General features: G+C 34.4%; 1 protein-coding gene and 1 pseudogene across 5 annotated transcripts in view; one reads left to right on the plus strand and one right to left on the minus strand.

The window, feature by feature from the left end:
- Window positions 1-105: 105 nt before the first annotated feature.
- Window positions 106-10052, plus strand: LOC149909273 (nose resistant to fluoxetine protein 6-like; annotated as a pseudogene). The gene is made up of 13 exons (XR_016458470.1): window positions 106-453; window positions 3262-3347; window positions 3732-3834; window positions 4377-4516; window positions 4738-5488; window positions 5562-5649; window positions 5965-6093; window positions 6390-6546; window positions 7702-7911; window positions 8378-8470; window positions 8735-8915; window positions 9188-9327; window positions 9855-10052. The product of XR_016458470.1 is annotated as a nose resistant to fluoxetine protein 6-like (transcript).
- Window positions 10053-12219: 2167 nt separating this feature from the next.
- LOC149909274 (nose resistant to fluoxetine protein 6-like) overlaps window positions 12220-24749 on the minus strand; it is a 38050-nt gene continuing 25520 nt past the window's right edge. The window contains exons 2-15 of one of the 4 annotated variants that reach the window (XM_090118870.1): window positions 24080-24199; window positions 21265-21398; window positions 20266-20438; window positions 19634-19752; window positions 18300-18404; window positions 17703-17881; window positions 17407-17507; window positions 16864-16995; window positions 16296-16461; window positions 15818-15897; window positions 15116-15341; window positions 14468-14642; window positions 13675-13817; window positions 12220-13138 (exon numbers count right to left, since the gene is read on the minus strand). In XM_090118870.1, the coding sequence (XP_089974996.1) occupies window positions 13010-13138; window positions 13675-13817; window positions 14468-14642; window positions 15116-15341; window positions 15818-15897; window positions 16296-16461; window positions 16864-16995; window positions 17407-17507; window positions 17703-17881; window positions 18300-18404; window positions 19634-19752; window positions 20266-20438; window positions 21265-21398; window positions 24080-24199 (1982 nt within the window). In that variant the 3' untranslated portion in view covers window positions 12220-13009. Of the gene's footprint in view, window positions 13139-13674; window positions 13818-14467; window positions 14643-15115; window positions 15342-15817; window positions 15898-16295; window positions 16462-16863; window positions 16996-17406; window positions 17508-17702; window positions 17882-18299; window positions 18405-19591; window positions 19753-20265; window positions 20439-21264; window positions 21399-24079; window positions 24200-24749 lie in introns of all 4 variants that reach the window. The other 3 variants (XM_090118878.1, XM_090118850.1, XM_090118860.1) reach the window with 3 other exon arrangements.

The raw sequence follows: 24749 nt of genomic DNA on the forward strand, positions 1-24749 counted from the left end.
TTAATGATATACGTGCAATTAACGGTTGTTGGCTTTACGAATTAATTCTTAAACGTATGCGTGCGTCGCTAAGGATTTTGTATTTATTGTTGTTTGTGATCGCAACCGACGCGCACGCTCAAACGAATCCGTGTAACAAGTTATACAAATTACGTAAAATGTATTTTAGAGTGTGTTTCGTTGCTTTGATATTTTTAAGTTTCACAAATTGTGCAAATGTAATTTCGCGCCAAAATGCATATTCGAAAAAAGATTCCCGCGAAAAGTCAAAGAGTATACAAGTTCATGAACAATTGATGGACAATTTGTTTATTATCTATGATCCTTCTTTTCTCGCGCTCGTGTGGCCGAAAATAAAGAATGGTGTACATTTGAGTTTGGATAGGTATTGTTGGACCGAATTGAGTGTGTTTTTCAAAGATTATTTGGATGGTCACGCTTGGGCATATAAAAGTAAGTATTTGTTAGTATAATATTATAGAAGACTAATTTTTTTATGATGTTAAGAATAAGCATTATGCAATTAACGTAATAATATAAATTATGTATTTTTGAATTAATTTATGTAAAGTAAAAAATAGGTGTATATTTTTTTTAAATTTTAGCGGTCTAGAATAATTAGTATATAACTAATTTTAACTTTGTTTACGTCATTTAAGATGTGAAAGTAATTAGCATAAATACAGTAACATTGTTAAAATTTAAATTTAAATCTCGCGCTATTTCCACGCACATAAAATTATAAAATCAGTCATAATGTTTACATGCGATTACTCTTGTAGAAGTAAACAACGTTTCGTAGGAAGATCGTAATTATGATAATATAAACGCATCGAAAGCAAAAGTGTCACGCGCCAGCGCATCTCGTGAGATGATGCACTGTCAATGACATTTCAGATAAATGAGAATAATTAAACTACTGTAAATAAAAAGTTAATATTGTTACTCTGTAATTGGAGAAATCCCTGTTTTTAAGATTTCTATTAATTCCTCAAGTAGGTATTAGCAAGTTATTAGGTTAAAGATTTGTCAAACTAATTAAATAAAATAAAAAAATTGAGGAAGTCCACTGCAAATTATTAACAACTAGCGGTTCGCCCCGGCTTCGCCCGTGGTACATGTTTACGTTTTCTCTACATAAGAACCATCCTCGTACTTCAAGGAATATAATAAAAAAAGAATTATCGGAATCGGTTCAGCCGTTCTCGAGTTATGCGCTTACCAACACATTTTGCGATTCATTTTTATATATAAGAAGATTTGCTGGTCAGTCTGAAGCCCATATTTAAAAAAAATACACTTAAACTAAATACAGTAAAGGAATTCAAAGCTAAAAGACGCTTACTTCTATTATTAGTAATTATTATTGAACACTAGGAAAAACATCTCGGTAAACAAGGATTTCCAATTTCCATAAGAAAACCTCAGCTAATCCTGCTATCAGCGCCGGTTGTGAAATGTAGAGCCGGCATTAAATGTAGAGCCAAAAGTTCTAATGGTAATTTTTGATCGAGGCTTTCGCATTATTTTTAATTAAAAAAAAAGATATATTTTTTAATTCTTGTTTCAAGAATTTATTTCCATTCCATGACTTCTGCTATTTATCAACATCATGATGATCTATGAACAAAGCAATGTGTTCAATGAAAATATTTTGTTAGGCACTTTGGCTCGTGCTACGATCTGGACGCCTGAAGTCTCTCTGCTCGCTCTAAAAAGATACAGAAGAGACATATCACATAGATCTAAGATAGGTGCATATGTTAAATTAATAAAACAACTTTAGATCGTTGGGGTCGAAAAAGGCCCATCTGCTAATGCTAACTACTTCCATATTTTATAAACTTTCAACAGAGATTTAGAAAATAATGGACCGTACTTAATCATACTCTTGCTTTTAAGTTTTGCTGCGGTTAGTACCTTTATTTGTCATGAAAAGTTCTTTATTTCAAAAATGTAAATATTGAGGTTTATGACATTATTATAATAAAGGCTATTTTTGCGTGACAGACGGCGAGAGCATCTCGTGATTGCGGTAAAAACTTGATGAAATAATACTCAGTCATTAAGGCAATTATGTGTTTTAACTAACGTGCCGACAATTTCTATTTTGTTTATCTTCAAATGTTTATCAGTATATTTAAATGGGCAACAATGAACGCTACTTTTTGAAAGTAAAATTTAAAATGAATCTGGATATTTGAAAATGGAAAATTGTCTAACGAATTTTGCTAGGGCAGAAACGCGTTTAAAAATTAAACGAATTGAATAATATGATAAGTATGATAAGTTTGAAATAATAACTAATTTGATGAAATTAACATTCATAAATAGCGCAACAACGTTTTCCCGGCTGAAAGTAGGTAGGTATAAAATGTTTGTTTCACACGGGCAATATTTATATTACGAGCCTTTTATTTAATTTTACTCATAGGAATAATCTCAGGGAATAATAAAAATAAAACTTATTATTATTTATTATCTACAATATGTAATATGTCGCACGTATACTTTAGGAACAAGGTTGCTGTTTAAATACAAATTGTTCTACGCAAAAATAATTATAATCTAGTGATGCGTAAAATCGTAATTCATTGTTTAATCCAGTTTGTGTGTAGATACAGTTAATCCATTTTGGAATTTATTAACAACTTAACTGAACTACGTAATATCCGTTTACTATAGGCATTTGCGTAAATACCTAACACAATTTTTAAATGAACCGATTGATATGTCGCAGGCAAATCGTATAATTTTGTCGTTCAAAAACGGACAGTTTATAAACGCAATTTGAGTTATGCTTAGGATTTGCAGTTTGCTTATTCCAAAACTAATTTAAAATAAATAAAATACCTTAAGTAACCCATGCCCTAACCAAACCAAAAAGTAATGATTTCAAATTGTCGACATACATAATTAATACAAACTACGGATAATATTAAATAACCAGTCATAGGAAAAATCTCTATATATAAAGTTCTCGTGTGACAATTATTAATATTGTAACACGAGTAAGTAACAATACTACTCCAAAACTGCTGAACTGATTCTCATGAAATTTTGCAACATATTTATTTTTTATACCCTTATGGCAAGCAGACAACGTTTGTCTGTACAGATAGTAGTGTTATAAAATTTATTTGTATAAATTTATAAGTCTATTTTTGTACAATAACTAACTATGTAGTTACCTATATTTTTCACTTCAAACCTAAATCCATTAGAATTATTTTCATAAATAGGGGGCTTTTCAATTTGTAGCTGCAGATGCATCAGGCCGATATTCGTCATCATTCTTCACGGGAAACAAGTTCTGGTTGGGGTCAAAGCAACAATGCCAAATTCTGGTACGTTCTAGTTGTTAATAATGGAAGCAATTTAAACTCTTTATCATCTTTTTCTGTTTTTATTTAGTATTCTAACTGCTGTTGCTCATTATGAATGACTGCTGTGCCCTGCGGTTTCACCCGCATTGCTCTACTCCTGTTGGTCTTAGCGTGATGAATGATGATATATAAGTAAGCCTATAGCCTTCTTCGATAAATGGGCTATCTAATACTGAAAGAAAATGTTTTCAAATCGGACCAGTAGTTCCTGTGATTTGCGCGTTCAATCGAGGAAGGCTATAGGCTGTATGCCTATATATCATCTCTCTAAGACCAACAGGAGTGGAGCACTGCGGGTAAAACCGCGGAGCACAGCCAGATAATGAATATATTGTAATATTTCAGAACAATGCATACGAGTCTCAAGAGCAAGATCAAACTTGGGGAGAGTTTTATAGTGGGGACTATCTCAAGACGTTGCTCAAGGGGAACACGAATTTTGGTCGGAGTAAGTATTTTTTATTGATTTAGGATAAGGTATTAGGCCATCTTTCAAGAATTAAATTATGTAATATAAAGATAGAAAATTAAAATGCAATCAAAATGAAAAAGAAGATATATATTTTAATAGCATCAAGCGTGATTCACATCTTTTCGTCTCCTCAATATAATTTTACAGTACCTAAAAAAGTATAAAAAACGACCATATCTTGTAGCTAGACGTGAATGCTTATTATTTAGTGTACATTTATACACGTTTATCGTGCATTAAACTATATTTATCATACGTACGAAAATTATATTTTATTGTTGTGTGAAACTTGCAATATTTTGTAAAATGAATATTATATTTTATTATCTCAGAACTGTACTCTGAAAGCGTATGAATTTTTTGTTAATGTCACAGCTAAGGATTTAGTTGCTTTGCAATGTAATTTATAAATTACATACCTACTATTGACTATTATTGAATTCAAATTGTACAAATTCAGATTTAGATTTTGGTTAAAATAAACTTATTTATAAATATAAAATATGATAATAACGCAGACCAGCAAGACTGGCACGCGTTAGTGCAGCGCGACGAGCTGGTGCGGCGGCTGGTCCGCGCGGACAACGCGCCGCCCTTCGCCCTCGGGTACTCCGCCCTGCGGCTGCAGCTCAACCTCACCAGCTTGGCTTTGGCTAAGGTGAGGGATGCAAATAAGAAATTCTGCGCAACACTATTAATTACTCTGACACCTATAGAAAGTTCATGGAAAATATAAAATTAATATCAAACTTATTACGTTTCACTTATTCAAATTAATTAATGTCTATTTTTTATCGAGTACCGAAAAATGGCTTAAATTTAACATCATATAAAATAACTTACTTTCTTGTGTCTAACACTTTCATTATCACATTACAGTCATACGATGTGATACTGGGCGTCTGCTTGCCAAGATCCTGTGCGTCTGAAGATATTGTCTCCATTATAAACTTCTCGATTATGCTCAACGATCACTTGAAGTACAACAACTCCCTCAGCAGATCGGTTAAAATCACATCCATTAGACAAATACAAGGTTACGACATTAAAGACGACGTGGTCGCTGTCCTGACCATTCTGATCACGATAATTTTTATATTGCTATCTGTAATAGCAACATTGGTAGATCTAGATGTCTTCGCAGCAAGCCACCAAACGTTAAACCTAAATAAACCCATGAATAAGGAAGAAATTGACAGGAAAACAATCACAAGGCCAGTGATAGTGGATGCAGTAATGAAGAACGCAAGTAATGCTGGGACGTTAAAACTGTGCGATCCAAAACTACCTCCTTCAATTACGCTGGGCGTAGTAAACATGGAGGGGACTGGGAACTGCAGGCGATGCGGGAAATATAGGAAGCAGTGCGCTATTTCGAGACAATTTGACAATTTCCCGCCGTGTCCGAGGATGAAATACAACTCCTGCGCAAGCTTGAACACAGAAGTCAAGAAAACTAACGGTTTAATGAAGGATCTGTTGCTGAGTTTCTCGATAAAGCACAGCTGGATGAGGGTCTTCAACACGAATCTGGCAAACAAGGATCTGTCCGTGATACACGCTGTTAAAATTATCGCAACGTTTTGGATAATTTTTATACACGTAGCTGTCACTGTTAGCTATGTTTCAAGTGAGTCTGATATTTTCTGGTGTTATTTTAATTGGTAGTATAATAATTGTGTGACGCATTTGTTGTTTTTCAGATAGCGGGGATATCAATGATCCCAGTAATATGTATTATAATATACTGGCAACTGGAACGCTCGCGTTTGATACTCTGTTTTTTGTGAGGTCAGTATTTTTAGGTTGTATCAAATTAAAGCATTTTTAATCACTCATAAATTAATATAAACCATTTAGCATGCAAAATATTTTCCTAATGGCAAGCTTAAAATTAACACATTGGGTTGAAACATCAAAGTCTTATTAATTATTATTATTAATAAGTTGGCCTGTGACGAGTTCTTCAAAAAAGTTGTTCTATTCTTCCTTTATACTTTTCTGATCTATATTTTTCTGTTTTGTACCGTTCAGTTCCGTCTGTTCTCTTCTGTTCCGTTCTGCCGTATTTATTTTCTATCCTGTTCTTTGAATTGTTATTTGCAGCGGCATATTCAGCGCGCACCACTTCTTCTACCTGAAGGGGCGCTACTGCAGCGAGGAGGTGCTGCGGTGTTCTGGACCATGTGGCCAGCTGTCTCAGCTCATGTGCTTTATCATTAATCGAGCCATACGGTAGGTTGGGGGCTGATGATGGCTTTTTGTTTGATGATGACACCTTTTAACGCAGGAGATATTGCACCGTATATTTTTCGTGATTTTTTTTTAATAAGAGCTAAGTACTACTCACTTATTTTTTTTCGAGAATTTTGAAATAATAAAAATATAATAAAAGTTTAGTTGAATCAAACAGGATTAGCAGAAGATGCGGGTTCGAATCCCGCCTAGCGTTCGAATTTTTTCTATTCTTGCAATTTTTATAAAAAAAAATGGAAAAATAATAATCCACTGAAATAAACATCTCCCCCCAGGCTACTCCCCCCCTACGTGTTCGCGATATTCACGTCCTCAGTGGTGTCCCGCGCCCTGCACGCCAGCGTGACGCTCGGGAGCGGGACTGACACGTGCCACACGTACTGGTGGCGGAACTTGTTGTATATCACCAACTTGTACCCACGGGAGGAACAGGTATTGTAACCAATAAATAATAATAAAAATCTTTATTGACATATTAGTAATCCATACTAATATTATAAATGCGAAAGTAACTCTGTCTGTCTGTCTGTTACTCAATCACGCCTAAACTACTGAATCAATTTGCATGAAATTTAGTATGGAGATATTTTGATACCCGAGAAAGGACATAGGCTACCTTTTATTGCGAAATATGTACCACGGGCGAAGCCGGGGCGAACCTCTAGTGTAGTATAAAAACAATGAACCCGAACTCCTGAACTAGTTATTTAGTTAAACACTGTATCACGAATTCACGAGCCAGTTGCTTCTCCCAATATTGATCATGCCCCTAAAAAATAAGTAATAATTGTAGTTGGTTATGTTTGATTTATTATTGTTTTATAGGTTGGGGATTGTGACACGTTATTATAGTATTTATGTGAGCACCAATTTAGTGCATGTATGCTGAATGTTAATGCGTAAAAAGAAGTACTAAAAATATTTTTTTTCGAACTTACATTTATTGGTATTCCATAGACATCATAAATTATATAAGTTGTATTAGTGTATCAAAATCAATGCCTCTTCCGTTATAATTTTATAACTCAAGAACGACTTGATACGGCCCATTTAGTAGATGGTTTATGTAAAGTTTGTACAAAATCGGTAGAATGGTTCTTCATTTATTACATTATTTGTAACAAATGAATTCAATAAATGGTGAATTATTTTATTAATGGGGATTGTGCCGTCAAAGTGAACTTTCTATCAGATGGGGATTGTGCTGACAAAGTGAACATTCTATTAGATAAGAATTGTGCTGACAAAGTGAACTTTCTATCAGATGGGGATTGTGCTGACAAAGTGAACTTTCTACCAGATGGGGATTGTGCTGACAAAGTGAACTTTCTACCAGATGGGGATTGTGCTGACAAAGTGAACTTTCTACCAGATGGGGATTGTGCTGACAAAGTGAACTTTGTATGAGATGGGGATTGTGCTGTCAAATTGAATCTATTTTCAGTCTTGACAGTAAAAATATGTTGTTATGTCATTCATGCAGTTATTTCATTTTGTTATTCGTGCTGTCTCTCGTGGTGTTGTTGCTGTTCGCGAGCACTGAGCACAATCCACTTGCAGTACACACACACATATCCCAACTTGCAGTGCATGCACATCTCGTGGTACCTCTCTGCCGAGACGCAGCTGCACGCGTGCGGCGCGGTGCTGTGCGCCCTGCTCGCGACGCGCAAGCGGCTCGTGCTCTCTCTCGCGGTGCTGTTGCTGTTCGCGAGCACTGCGTTCGATGTCATCGCTACTTATACGGATGATTTTGTGTGAGTTTCTAGAAAGTATTTTTATTTAATTAAAATTGATGTAACAAAATAATGTCTTTTATATGAATCTAGCTGTCACGGCCGTGGCCGCGCGTAGTCAAAGAAAATCCCGCAGTTCCCTTTCCCGTGGGATTTCCGAGATAAAACCTATTCAATGTCCCATCTCAGGTCCCAAGCTATATCTGTACTAAATTTCATCCAAATCGGTTCAGTATAAGATGAAGATGAAGATGAACACGAGGATGAAGATGAAGATGATGATGATGAAGACGAAAATGAACGTGAGGATGAGGATGAAGGAGAATGAATGACTGAGAATGGGAATGAAGATGACAATTCATAATTTAATATTAAAAAATATAACAAAGTTTTAAACGAACTAGCAACCCTTATTTCACCTTTATAGGAATGCAATTTTCAAATTAAAATTATTGAATTATGTAGGTATTATTAAAAGTAAGAATAAAACTATATCTTCCAGAAATAGTGCGGGGTACGCATGGGAGGGACACGTGTGGAGCCACGCGGCGCCATACGTGCTGGGCGTGCTTACCGGCTGGCTAGTACATCGGATAGACGGGCTGCTTACCGTACCTAAGGTAAGGGAACATTTATTAAAATATCATTTTTCTTTTAAGTAGCACTAGGTAAGTCCTCTCTTTGGAATAAAGTAAAGAACACACACCCTACTCTATAGAGTGGAAATATACGGTTACAATGATAATATGACTGAATATGTTCACCGTGATTTCTTGACCATGGCGTATTTTCCAGAGATTTAAACACGGATATAAAATAATAATGATTGATATTGTTGAAACATGGATAGTGGATACTGACTAAAATGGTTTATAATTTGTCAGATGTGGTCAGTATCCCTGTGGATATGGTCATGTTGTGCAGCGCTTGGCTCATGGGCGCTGCCCTGGGCGGGGTCGTGGGGCGTGGGGCCGGTGGCGGCGGGCTGGGTGACCGCGTGGCTGCACCTGCTGTGGCCCGCTGCGGGGATCTGGCCCGCGGTGGTCTGCTCTACTAAGTATGCGTGTGAGTATTGTAAACTGTGCAAAGATGCATGTAGCGTATGACTGTTTAAGAGATCATTTTTTTGACATAAAAAAACCTTTAATGAGATTGTGAATACTTTTTGTTTCAATTTGCGTTTACGGATAATAGACACTGTGTTATCATTTTCAGATATTTTTTTTATACTTATCACAGATTTTTTAACGCTTCTGCTTAATTAACTCTACTTATTAAATTTTATATATATTGTGTATTTACCATTAATTTAACATGAAGGACATATAAACCTTCAGACCGAACGCGGCAATTACTTGACAGTCGAGCGTGGTGTGGTGTCAGTCGCTTGTGCTACTGCGCATTGTTGCTGCACATGACACTTGCGCGTGCGCTGCTCGCAGCTGACACTGCGCTGTGTGCGAGCTTCGCGTGTCTGGTGAGTATACACATTCAGATACAAACACATACACTACACACAGACACAGAACACACTGGCCCACACAATATGCACACCCGGAACCGCTTACGATTTACATATTTTGCGTGTTATGAGAATACATTAATTTAATTCAGAAAATGCTGATAACGGGTTTTTAAAAACCCATAAGACACAATCTTTATAAAATTAAAATTAAAAATAAAAATAGTTTATTTAAATATCTGCTTAATAACATATTATATGCTGCTAATATTTGCTTAAAATATTTTTTACCAATTTATGTGAAAGCATTAGGTATTAACAATCTTTTTTTATCAGCAATGTTGTCATCACCATCACATACCAATACAGTTTCATTCTGAGATTCTTCAATTTATTGGAAGAGATTACTTATTAGTAATAAGGCCGCCTTCTGTGTTGTATGTCCTAGCTTAAGTTTTTATTGTACCTACTATTTATTGTTATATTGGCAGCACAATAAAGTGTTTAAAATAAAAATAAATAAATATTTCAATTATTTCCAGTTGTGTTACTACCTGGGCGTGACGGCCGTGACGTTGTTGTGCGCGTTCTGTCTGTGCGTGTTGGTAGAGATGCCGACCTGCGCCTTCCTCACCAGGCTCTCGGACTATGTGTATAGACGATAGACTTGTAAATCTTAGGTGCTACAAGCTCATACGAAATTGATTATTTGACATTTGTTTTTTTTTTCTTTCAATAATCGAATATATGGAAGGATTAAAAAAAATCGTTCAAATAGTATTTGAAAGAGAAAAATGTTTTAACAACTACATGAGAAAAGAAAGAGTGTGTTTTTAATTTTGTATTGTTTCCAATAAATCAGTTTGTTCTGTTCTTCAGAAATGTTACTGTGAATGTTATTATTTGATTTCTAATCGAAAGCAAAAATTGTATGCAGTCATTTATTACTGGAATAAAACAATTCTGTGTAAAGTATAGAGATGTATCGAAAATACTCCAATTTGACTGATTCTGTAAATTTAGTCGTTAGTTTAGTCGGTAAGGACATTATGATAGTTACTAATCAGAAATTGTATCGGTCAATTAAGGAAAGCTGGCATGTTCACAGTACTCACACTTATGCAATTTCACTTACAGTATGTTCAAAAATAAATGCGACTCTAGTTTCATTTCATTTTAGACTTGAATTGTAAAATGGTGCGTTGTAGATAAATATATGCAAATATAATTATGAAAGCTCTCATAATTTACCTGTAAAATTTTAATTAAAAAGTAAATCAATTGATGAACTTAATTATTTTATATTTATTCTAATAATAATCAATTGGATAAAAGTATTAATAATCATTCAATTATCAAATAATAATTAAATTTCAGGTCATAAAAACAATACAAATAACACGTGTACGCGAAACTATGAACTAGGAACTATGCGGGTTTTTCTTTGCAAACGCGGGCGAAGCCGCGGGCGGAAATCTAGTAGTCTATAATTCTTCCATTTACTGTATCACAAAATTCTTCATAGATTTTTAGATATTCGTACTACACCAATTACATCACCCTGTATTTATAAACAATTGCAAAATAAAAGCTACACATAGGCCGGGAGATACTGACTCAAAATTTCGGGTCATTTGTAACAGAATGGCGGTTCTACAGGGGTCTTATTACGCAATGACAAAAAGAAAAATGATGGTCAGAACGCTGGAACCGGCGGACTAGTCGCGTGGCCGTTAGTCGAACTCGTCGGATAAATAGCGAAAGTCAAATGATGTGTAACACAAAAATTTTAGAATTCACCGATAGCCCATAAAAAAGATGTAGGCGGTAGTGTCATGCCATACTTTTCCGGTGTAACTACGAATAAAATCTTACGATAAGAAAAAAATCTTATACACATTCGCCACCTCCCACAGGTATGGCATTATCACACTTCTATTTATAATCATTCAGGAGTTGTTGAAAAAAAAATGTAGGGTGGTACAAATCGTTTGGCGAGAAAAAAAAAATAAAAAATTTGCAGATTTTCCGCGGTATGGCGACTATTTGGAATCGTCCGAAAAGTATGGCATGGCGATTTTAGTAAATGGCTGCACGACGATGGTTACCTGTGCAAAAGTTAGCCCGGTACAAATGGTTGAATTGTTTTTTTAAATCAACGCATTCACGTCGGTAAGGCGGACTGTAAGTCACATGGTAAAAGTATGGCATGACACTACCGCCTACATCTTTTTTAAGGGCTATCGGTAAATCCTAAAATTTTTGTGTTACAAATCGTTGGACTTTCGCTATTTATCCCACGAGTGTGACTAACGCCCACGCGACTAGTCCACCGGTACCAGCGTTCTGACCATCATTTTTCTTTTTGTCATTGCGTACAGACCCCTCTAGACCGCCATCCTGTTACAAATGACCCGAAATTTTATGTCAGTATCTCCCGGCCTAACATGTGCAATGTGTAAATGTGTTGACGTTCCAGCTCTTCTTAATATAGGTATAATAGCTTTTGCTATTAGAATAAGTATTCCTATTTATTTATTTGTAAGAATCAATTGTTACCTCAAAATAAAACGAAATAATAATAAAATTGTGTTTTATTACAAATCGTACAAACCTTACACTAGATAATATTTACAGCATATTTACATAGCGGTAACCTATTTACATTTTTGGAACTTATAACTAAAATAATAATAATTGTCATTCAATAAACAGTGAACACAAGTACTTATATAATAATTAAAAAACAGTAATTTGAGCAAAACATATTCTTTTTTGAAAGAAAGCATACTTTTTATCCAATTCATGCAGATAATTTCGGAAGAATACATAATCTTATGTCCGTTTGTCTTTGGAATTATGTAATAATATTTATATAAACAAATTACCAAATTAACAATTACTTGTTATAAGTGTATATGTATAATATACATAGGAATGTTTCATTAATTACTATTTATCTTTTTGTTTTGTTGTTCGATTACACATTTTTCCATAGATTAAAAAATTCAACACATTGTCAACTAGATTCTGATTTCTTGAAACTTAAGAAACTATACAGATTTATATTGTACAATAATTATAATATTTGTACATATGTATATGTATTTACAATCTAAGTTTTATTTTTATAATTTAATTTAACACATGAGACGACTCTATCGAGTATTACATTACTAATATTTTGCACACATCAGGAAAAATCAAGTCAAGTAGGCAAGTGACAAAAATGAAATATGGGATCTCCCTTTTTTAAATCAATCAAAATATGAAGTAATTTATTTAATTTACAAAGTATGTAAATTTCATTAATCCTCAAGATATAAAATCCGCAGAAAGTGTGCAGTTTGAAAGTGACAAAATTTCTGAACTGCATATTATTTTTGCAAAAAATTATTTTTTGAGACTCATTTCAGTGCATTGAAAAGCGACATGCGTGCACTTGGGCTAACTTTAAACATTTTAAAGTTTTGTAATAACATATAAATATAAAAAACAACGTCACACATCTTTCATATACACGAGTCAATTCTCTCTTAACTTAACTTATTCTAATCACACGATAAAAAATTAAGACTTTTCGACTTTAGTCGACTATTTTGGATTAAACAATACATTGCTTCACATGTAAGTTACAAATCTACATTAGAACATGATTTTCTAACATACAAAGCAATGTATTTTAAAGTATTTGTGACTACACTCTGTGGGGTTTCTTCGACGGCGATACAATTTTTAGCATGGTGACGATCGGCGCTTCGAAAGCCACTGAGATGATGAACGCAAGGAAGTAGGATATCACAGTCAGTCCCAGGAATAGTACAAACTGGAAATGAAATGGAGAGGAAATTAATAAGTATTGTTGAAATATACAAAAAAAAATTGTTACAAGTTATATTTGTAGGTACTGTATGCAATATGTGTAAATGTACTGGAATTTCTTGTTTTTAATGTGTGTACTGTTGTACTGTTTTCATATTTGTAAGTTCGGTACGGTGTGCGCGTGTGTGCGTCCATGTACATGTAATATGTGTATGCATTGTAAATTGGGCAATGTACGTGTATGTGTGGTTGTATTTTTTATTTTGTTTCTGTATAATATGTGCAGTGTATTATGATTTGTGACTGTATATGATGTAAAGTGAGCAGCAAACGTATGTGTGTTAATATATAGTTATGTGTTGTTTTCTGTATTCAGAGTATGTATGCTCGCTTGTGTAATGTGTATTGTGTGTGTGTTTGTTTATGTTCATATTGTGTGTTTGCGTTTGTGTGTGTTTTTTATTTATAGAGGGGAAAATACTGCTAAATATTGTGTATATGTGATTGTGTGTGTATGTGTGTGTATGTGTGTGCACTCACCACGAGCATCTCGCCCAAGTGTATGGGGTGCGTGAGGTGCATGGCGACGTAGCGCAGCACGACGGGGTGCACGAGGTACGCGCAGTACGTCACGCGGGAGAACGGGTACAGCACGGGCGCGGAGAGGAGCGGTCGTACCCAGCCTGCAATGGAGGTGTTAGTTTTTATTTATACCTATTACTCATTGAAGTGATGCTATGAAATAAAGTGGCATGTATTGTTTCTTTTTCTTTTAACGTGTTGCTTGATTTTGTGATGTACGTTTTGAATATATATCGAAAAACAATAGCTTGCGGTAATCCAAAATAATTATTACATTAGCTGTGATGTTAAATGGATAGGCAACTTGGTAGTACTAGTTATGTACTTTGAAACAGGTTACGTCTGTACGATAGGAGAAAGTTGTCACATCTTAAATTATATTATTTACTAGATTTCCGCCCGCGGCTTCGCCCGCGTTTTCAAAGGAAAACCCGCATAGTTCCCGTTCCCGTGGGATTTCCGGGATAAAACCTATCCTATGTGTTAATCCAAGTTACCCTCTATATGTGTGCTAAATTTCATTGTAATCGGTTCAGTAGTTTTTACGTGAAAGAGTAACAAACATCCATACATCCATACATCCATACATCCATACATCCATACATCCATACATCCATACATCCATACATCCATACAAACTTTCGCCTTTATAATAGTATTAAGATTAAGATTCAAAATACGCATGTCCATATACCTATACTTTTGTAACTAGTAGAGCTACGTATATTTAGAAAAAAAATTATGTACGCACCTCCATAACCAGTAGAGCACGCTATAATGATCCACCCGATACAGGCCGCCCACAGCGAGTGCGACAGCGCGCTGTACGCGGCCGCGCTCGCCGCGCTCAGCTCCGCGCGGTACAGACCGAAGATTAGCAGCAGTAACGTGCTGGTACATGCCACCCAGCCCACTGTCGCCCATATCTGGGGTAATGGACTTTATTAGGTGTATAGGGTAAAAGAGAAAGAAAAAAAATGGTGTATGTAAATTGATAATCATGTATAAATTGTTCCGAAGATGAGGTGTAGGAGGAGATGAGCGGGCTCGTATAAGCTACCCAACCTACCGGGACCCATATCTGGAATTTGGACTCTAATAGTTGGTAGGTAGAGTTGATAGTCGTAAGTTGTGGTCAGAGGAAGAGCAATGTATACTCTATTAGCAGGTATGTAGAGTTGAAAGCCGTAGCGTACCAAGTGTGTGTGATGATTGACAACGAGTAAGGTATGTAGGGTATTGTATAATATTTAGGATGGAAAGTTGGAATGGCCCTTTAGAATAATTACCTGAAATACTGGAAAAATAAAATTTTGCTAAACGGAAACATTACTTTATTCATAAAAAGAAATAGAACTGCGTAATATTTTTGAAAACGATTTTTTAAACTTTTACTCACTCTGCCCATCCTAATCTTCAAGTTAGTCTTGAACAAGATCCAGCCGGTTGCCATGCCAACGAGATAAGGTCCCAGTCGAGTCCAGGGCTTGTCGTAAATCTTGTCAAACTGCGTGAACGGGTCTTCACTGTTAGGAATGTGTTCACTGCTCCATGATACGTAGCCAGTTGTGAATAGAGATGATACGAAGAAAACGCCGGTCAGGATCACTGAGAGTTTGAAGTGGCTAGAAAATAAAAGTTGTTTTTGGTATTATATGATCGTGTCGTTTGTTCAGATTTGTTGTAGTGTGGAGATTTGATACGAGTTTAGCAAAACATGATGCCTTTTTCAATTACCTGGGGCCTTAGACAAAGTAACAATTAAAAAACGATAACGAAGTTAGAAAAGGAAAAATGTATGGGATTGACATTAGATAGACCACGTGATCTAACGCGGCGTATGTCAATCCCATACATTTTTGCCTTTTCTAACTTCGTTATCGTTTTTTAATTGTTACTTTGTCTAAGGCCCCTGTTCATAAAGAAATCGATCGAAAAGATGACTCTTGTTTCAAAATGGACATGGAATTGATTATTATTATAGTGCGTGCAAAAGAAGCAGGTCCTACCGCACATTTATTAATTACAACAGTATAATTAAATGTAATGTTCGCGCTACTAATAAATGATTAATAATAAATACAGAGTAAGAAAGACTTACCTGGTTGCTAGGATAAGTAAGATCGCACTAACTGCGTAGAATTGGGTGTCGTCTGAGAGGTACCAACTCCATAACATGCACTGGAAAGCAATAATATCATTTTAGATTCTACTGTTTACCAATATATTCACTTCTAAAATAATATGTATTAAATAATTATATTGAAATATACATTCAGTTAATCAAAAAACTTTACTGCTTAAAACATACGAATCAACAAATTAAGAATTACCTATTGGATAGGATACGAACACAGTATTACAATATATGTATATTCATTGTACCTAATATGTACTGTGTACGTGATACGAATCTTCATTCAAACTAAGTTTTCTTTCAAATACCTTTTGAAATTAAGTTTAAACACTAATAGAAACTACATTCCGTCGTTTTGCGTCGGGGGCTGATAAAAAAATCATGAGTTATGCGATAAGTGACCCGTCGTTTTTGCGGGGTTATTAATTATCATAGTTCTCACCATCTGATCAACGGGGAAGAGCGTGTTGATGTAGAGCAGGTTGCGCCACCAGTAGCGCGGGCACGTCTCGTGGTCGAGCGCGGGCGGCTCGAACACCGCGTTGTGCGCGAACCACTTCATCGTCACCTCCACCACGCCCAGCATGAACAGGTACGGTGCGGTCAGTCTGTTTGTTTAGGGTTTGTATATTAGTGTCGTGAATCGTCTATATTATCTTGAACAAAAAGCTCTATATTTTTTGTAAAGCTTTCTAAAATTCTCATAGCACTACCAAAACATCTGTTTTACCTATAGGAACCGGTGGTATCTTTCTTCTTTGTAACTTGAAAATTTTTAAAGAAGTTTATAACTAAACAAGTTTTGACACGCTTTTGTATTTGTTTGTATGGAACCAACATGTTTGTATGTAAACGACTACTTTAGATTTTAAACGGACAGATTTACTTCAAACTTCGCACACTTATCAGGGGTAGGAGAAAATATAATAATTTCATGAGTTTAAACGTGTTTTACAATTTTTTTTAAATATATCAATTATTAACTCGAAAAGCTGCAACCAGAATCTTACCTAGCGAATCTATATCCCAGCAGACCAAAGAACTGCAGGAGCCCTGCAGTGAGCTTCCTTCGTCCCTTCGTGAGTCGGTCCAGCTTGCCCTTTGCGTTAGTTCGGAAGTACAGGAACGTGACCAGCATGCCACTGTTGGACATAGTACTGTGAGTTTGGGAATTGTGAGCAAAGTTTTGTGAGTTATTTTGATGAGTTTAGAAATTGTGAAAAAAGTTTTGTGAGTTATGTTTAAAATGTATAAGATTTTGTGTCAGCTCTGATTCGTATTGGGAAAGTTAAAACTTAAATCTTACAAATGTTATGCTTCAACAAAAAATATAATTAATTTAGCTTTAAAAATGAGTGAGTCAATTCTATCACATTACAATTGATAAAAGACAACGAGATAATATATTCTCTCAGACAAATAAAATTGCCTTCATTCCATATCTTTGTTCTTGTTTTGCAGAAAATCGAATAACAAAATATTACCTTTAGTTATAAATACAAAGCTACGTAACTTAAACGAATAATCGTTTATTATTGTTTCTAATGAAATACCCAAGACAGAAGAAAGTGTCGACGCTGTAGACCGCGCTGATGATCAGCTGGAACCAGAAGCTCTTCTCCAGAATGGCTCGGAGCGCAGTGTTGTCAGCATACTGAAATTAGTAACCAAAAATTATTAAAAATATACACTGAAACGTAATATAGTCGAATTTGATTGCAAAATTAATGATAATGTATTTTTTTCTATACTTTATTCAAAAACTTCTGAAGCAAGATTCCTTATGAAATATTCGCAAAGGCAAGACAGTGACGTATCTAAAGCGCACTGTAAATTTATGCACACTCACCTTAAAAACAACGATGCAGGTGTGTCCAAAAATGACCCAGACCATAGACAATGATCTCAAACCGTGCACAACGGGCACAGTATCAGACCCCACCGATTGGTCGAAGATCTGCAGGACGTTCGCTTTCATAGAGAAGGAGAGGAGCAGCTCCGACCAGACGCCTGGGGAGGGAATCACATCTATTTATTATTATTTTTGGATTTTTCTTTCATTGGAAAATTGTTGGCTAGGAATTTTAAAGTCATAGAGCTGTTGTCATCTTTTAAACTAGACCAATTAAACATTTATAATAATTATGGAGAATATTTTGTTAGTACTTATAGATATTGCAGTGTAAAGGGTGTAACATTAAAATGCAACTACAATGTGACCAATTAACTATGTTGTACTAATACAGTCGTAAAATTATGAAAAGCTTACTAGATGGCATTGGGTCTATTATAAAAGTGCATATACTTCAATAATAAATTTATAAAAAAAAATATTTACGTAAAGAACAGTGCAATTAATTGTGAAATTAAGCGGAATGGTGCAATCAAAGTAAGTATTTAATACAAAGGTGCAAACATTGATAGTAAAGTATGATTATGAACTTACTGAGTTTGATTTCTTCATCTGTAGACGCGGTTTCTGCGGTGAGTCGCTCTTCAGAGTTGTTGCTGTTTATTGCAATGTTGTTGTTCACGTTGTACATTGATTTGCCTGAGGAGATAATCATTAAAGTTATGTAGGTATATTATTAGTTATTTATTATTTATTTATTATTAACTAGTTATTTTGTTTTGAACTTTATTTGAAAATCTGTATAAATAAATTTGTTTCTTAGTCTGCCTAGAATTAAAAAAGTAGTTATTACATAGTAGGTACATAGTATACATACATTGATTACAGATGTATAAAAATTGAATAAAAAAAAAGTAAAAAAAAAAAATACTTACCTTCAAATAATTAATTAAGTAAAAGTTCTACTGTGTAAGTTTTTTTTAAATCAAATGTCACCACAAGTCCATGTTAGTAAAACAGTCAGTCATGCTGTTATTTCATGAAGCTACTTGAGTTAGTCGGGCCTCACAAAGGGAAAAGCAAAATATAGACGACAAGATTTGTAGGCAGCATCTTTTGCCCTATCAATTCATGATTTTCTTGCAGCTAACGACTCATACTTAGTAAATAAGAAACCATATTCTATCAATCAATGCCATTTGGGCTTTTATAGCTCATACTAAATTTTAAATTTTTCATAACTTATTTTTATTTTCGCAGACATGGACGTATAAAAAAAGACGGACGCCGTATTACGAACAAACAACGTGAAGCCACCATAGTAAGCTAGCGATCGCGTAAAGACAATAAACACGCACACACTCTCACCATAGTAAGCTAGTCGGCCGCCATTACGTCGTGAACTACCGACTGATTAACTGCGTCACTGTTTCACAAAAAATATTTAAAATGCCGTCTTGCGTGGATGGTGTCGCAACAGTACAATTTTAAATAACAAAACACAAGGGATTACATTCCACAGGGAAGCAAGTTATTTCTTTTATGTTTTAATGACAAAATTATTACGGCAAAATTTATAGAAAAAAATACAGCCGCCATTGTCATCAACACAGCTGTTGCCATGGCAACATGGCAACTTGGCACACACGCATGGATGTTTCGCCGCCATTACTAGGCTTCACTCAATATTTAGGCGATATACCGTCCGTCTTTTTTTATACGTCCATGTTCGCAGATAGTTAAGTACTTGATAAGGCCGTCTACTAAAATCTTTTACTATGAACTTTTAGGACGGTAAATTAGTCTTCCAAACCACACCTATCTACGAAAGTAACATTCCAGATTAGTAGTAGTAACTAGTAGTTTGTCAGTAGTTGGTCGGATACCTTTAGCGACAGTAATAGCGTCAAGTCCGGTCAGCGTGTTACCGTTCTCGACGGCGGCCATGTTGTTGACGCGGCGGCGGCGCGCGCGGACTTCCCGCGCGATCATCACGTCGTAGATTGTGGCTGTGATGAGTAGTATGGTGACTAGGCAGGATACTCCGCTGTACAGAAAAATGTATATTAATTATCTTTATTATAAAAATTAGTATGTCAATAAAATGCTTATTTATAGATGTGGAGGAAGAAAGGTAGATTTCCCGACCAGTATACTCGATTATCGCTACAATAGATATAGTAAAATTGTTGTTAGGATGGTAGATAAGGGCAAGATTAATCAAAGGGGGGATTAATCAAAGAACACGTAGCTTCTTCATTGATTTGAGTGATAACCATGGAAATGAACTTTTTTGGTGGGATAAGCATTCTTTTCGATTTCGCCTTATCATATTATATCCAAATATCAATAGCTCAGGACTGCACAGCTGTTTAGTGTATATATGTATACATTTTCTGTACCACATGTTGCACAAAGCATTAAATTTTATTCCACATCTATGGTTCTTACACTGAGAAATACCACTCTTAAAATTAAGTCATCTTCTAATACACAAACAATCTACCCTATTTAGATGATTTCATAGTCTTCCAAGACGTTGTTAACCACTAGCACTCACAGTAAGATCTGGAAGGTGGGATCGTTTATATACGAGTAGCCACCATGTTCTGGAGATCGGACAGCGACCACGGTATGGTGCAGGAGGGGTGCGTGTACTCCACCCACCAGGTCGGCTATTTGTTCACGCGTGCAGGCGCGCGGGAGGCAGAGGCCGAGGTGGATTGTGCGACGCTGGAATAATAGAAAATAATTTGGAAAATCCAAAAGTGCACGCCTCATAATTTTTTTTTAATAAATATTTATTAATTATTTTTTTTGTTTATTTAATAACAATTAAACCACATCGAATCAGACCCTGAAAAATGAAAGGGTTCTATTCCTGAGCATACTCAAGCGTAAGAGAAAAAAAAAAGACTCGATTAGTAAAGTATTTCGGTCGCTATCGTGTTAACAAGAAAAAGGATCCGCACATACAGACACACGGACGTCCAAGACAGAACTTTTTTAAACTGTTTTTTAACTAGTTTAAATAACAAAAATGACATCAAAAATATCATGAACGTTAAAAATAGTGTTTTTTCTTAATATGTGTGTGTATGTATTATCTTACAAGTGCAATGTATGATACATAAAGACATTTTAAGTTTGAAAAATCAGATGTTTTGCGCGAAGTGACAGTAGTACCCACCTCAACGCTTCGCTTATGAGGCGTGCAATATGGTTTGAATGTTGGTATATGGTGTTTGGAATTAGTGTGGTTAGCAATTTTGCCCAATGGTGTTGAAAAATAGGTAACTTATTAATCTAGCGTAGATCAGTTTGATGGGATATTTGTGTTTATTTGATGAATTAAGTTCACAATTGAATAGCAAATAAAGTTAATTTTCATACGAAAAATTACTTAATTAAGTCTGTCATTTAAAATATTAAGATTGTACGTACTTAATAACAATCTAAATATGAGGCAGTGCCAGCCCTTAAATAGATAGGTTTTTGAGTGTGTTGAATTGTAGCTATTTTTATTCCTAAATTTTATCAACATTACAAAAAATCTTACAGTTTTAATAATATCGTGCAGGTCAGTAGTAACGGCCATCCGCACGTTGTAGAAGGCGGTGTCAAAGGGCGGGCCCAGACCTGACATCGATACATCTTGGCGCCAGTCGTTGAATATCTGTGAACCGCTACTGCCTGAAACATAACATGTGTCTGTTTATAAAAGTTTATTTGAAATTGGAATGAAATCAACGAAGCTTATTTAATTAATGTTGTCTTAACTGTAGCCTTAGTTTACTAAACATTTAGCCTAACTTGATGTATGGTACATTATTACGAATTTATATCGTACTTTTAATAAAAAGAAATGCCTATTATATTATTAGAACGTGAATGTTAATTATGAAGAATTGTAAGAAGTGAATGCATTTGTAGTATCTTGAAAAATATTCCATTATAAATCTAAATAGACAAATTAAAAATCTCTCCATTCATAAGTTGTGAAATACAACCTTGACAGAACAGCAAATTAAATATTAATGAAATGAGTAATTAACAATTACTCTCAAGCACTTGTTTCGTCTCTCCACGCTCCAAATATTCGTAAATTACGTAAAAGTTTATTAGTCATATTGTGAAATCGAAATTTCTGCGGCCACCAGTATAATATTCAATGCATGAATGACTGCAGATTTGTGATTAAATTTCTATAATAAAATTGAAAACTTATTTATTGTTGATTTCCTTGTGTTTGATAACCGCCAATTAAGATGAATTATTGTAATAATATTCAGAAAAAATATTATAAGTTATGTAGCACAATAAGGTTTAAGCATATTCGTGCATAAAGTATTTAAACAAAAATTCCAAAATAAGTTGCTATTTTCGAGATAAACGGTTTTCATTATTTCAATATTCATTTATAATAATTTCATCTAGGCAAATGCATGGTCATTGCTGCGCGCCAATAAATATAGCCAATGTTGTTTGCATCTTTTATTAGGATTTATAGGATGGATTGTTTAGGTTGATATTTTTGCAAAATACTAATGAATCACCATATCCGTAAATAATTAAGGTGTGATTTAGAAATGGTTGAGGAAAATTTACAAAGTCGCGCGGCGCGCCCACGAGGGAATGTACGCATTGCACAGACGTTAAGAAATGTTACAGCATTTGTAATCTGTCCATTACGTCATAAAAAGCGCGCGCTTTCTGACACTTGCATAGATAATTTATAAAATAAAAAATGGCTACACGATTATAATAATTTAATTAATGATGATATATCAAATTATTTTGGAAGCTTAAAGGTCGCGCAAGTTTTATAAATAGCATGTCATCGTTTCTGTAGTTCAAGGGTGAACAAAGTTAAATAATTACATGTCAAAAATTCTTTTAATAAAATGTCATACTTACAGATTTTTTATTCAAATAAGCAAATTGAATATTTTTTGTGATTTTATTTTAATTTTTATTGTCATTTATTAATTTGAACTTTAATAAAAATATTTAATGTGAGTGTATATAAATTATATTCCTTTATTTATTAAATTTAAAACTAGGTACAGATGGTGTATAAGTTTCCTAACACTATAAGAGCTTTTTTCTTTTGTTTGTTATTTGTTCTTAATTAAACAAAACTGTAGATCAACGACCTTTCCAAGAGCAAAAAGTGTTGAGCAATATCGATCACAGTAAAGATTTCTTTAGCGATACGCTCGTTGTATATTAACCTAAATGGAGACAATCACCGGCCAAGGCTTTAAGCTGTTAGATGGACAAGTGATTGTATTTTGTATCGTGTTACAATCAAAACAAAGAATTGTAGTAATTATTCAAAGCCAAAAGGATTCAATTTCATGTTTGTCAGTTTAGCTTACAGCCTATTTAAGAATATACCTAGAGTTTCTATGAATAAATAATAAAAAAAAAATAGAACAGATACCAGCTAGCTGTTTATTCAAATCCAATTAGGCGAGCAATTAGGTGTTGAAGCTTGATTGACGTCTAATATTATGGTAATATTAGTACCTATAGTTGACCTATAGTATTATATTATGATCTGTGGCAATATGATTACATTAATTTGTAATTAATTATCTAAGATTTTTCGCTTACTTCCTTGTTCCTTACTTTCGCTGGTCTATAACTTTTAGAAGCTTTTGCACGCCTCATAAGCGAAGCGTTGAGGTGGGTACTACTGTCACTTCGCGCAAAACATCTGATTTTTCAAACTTAAAATGTCTTTATGTATCATACATTGCACTTGTAAGATAATACATACACACACATATTAAGAAAAAACACTATTTTTAACGTTCATGATATTTTTGATGTCATTTTTGTTATTTAAACTAGTTAAAAAACAGTTTAAAAAAGTTCTGTCTTGGACGTCCGTGTGTCTGTATGTGCGGATCCTTTTTCTTGTTAACACGATAGCGACCGAAATACTTTACTAATCGAGTCTTTTTTTTTCTCTTACGCTTGAGTATGCTCAGGAATAGAACCCTTTCATTTTTCAGGGTCTGATTCGATGTGGTTTAATTGTTATTAAATAAACAAAAATAATAATTAATAAATATTTATTAAAAAAAAATTATGAGGCGTGCACTTTTGGATTTTCCAAATTATTAACGGGTTTTATTGTCGATTTGCATTTAAATACATTTACACAAACTTTATTAATAGTTAACTACATAAGTCATAAGCTATAGAATTTTATTACTTACCTATCCGTCTTTGTAAAGTTGTTATCTGTATTTTGACGATTAAAAAGCGCTTCTAAACGAAGTATAGTTGAATATATTATTATGTTTGAGTTTGACTTTGGTTTGACTGTATTTTCTGTGCTATAAGTAGATAAAAAAACTTACGGTTGCTATTAGACCGTGGGGCATGCTGTTCGTTGAGGATCTGGCAGAGTTCAGCGGAGCCGGTCCAGTAGTTGTTACCCCAGTAAAACATAGAGGTATATCTCCCGCTTGCGTCCTCCACTGGAAATAAATAATTTGGATATTAATTTAAGGCAATAAACAGAATTAGTTTATTTAGTACCTAAGTCGGAGTTGCAATGCAACGAAAGCTCTTAAGATGAAGCTTTTGAAGATTAAATTATCAAGCATTCGTGATAATTTTTTATAATTCATATATGATAGAAAACAAATAAATGAATAAAAATCAAACATGAAAAAAATCATTAATAATTATATAACAGGGTTTGAACCTAGATAGACCAGAGACATTAATCATTGCACATATTAGTCGTCGCTAAAAATATTAGTTGAAAAAAGCTATAACTGGTCACGCTTTTAATAAATTAACAAGTTTTTTAGATGATTTAAAGATTAATTGATTCAATAAAATTATTATTAATGAGATAAACTTGCAAATTAACGAATAATTTTTTTATTTATATTAATTTGAAGCCTTGTAACATAAAAGTAATATATCATGTACATTCGAAAGATAAAGGAATGTATATTTTAATGGCGGAAGGCAATAAATTTTACGAGATAATTAAATAACGTAACTTTTAATTTTTCT

This window comes from Colias eurytheme, chromosome 3, assembly GCF_061535395.1.
Source record: "Colias eurytheme isolate Ceu_HAF_F1 chromosome 3, ilColEury1 Martin Lab GWU primary, whole genome shotgun sequence".
In the NCBI taxonomy this organism is placed as follows: Eukaryota; Metazoa; Arthropoda; class Insecta; order Lepidoptera; family Pieridae; genus Colias; species Colias eurytheme.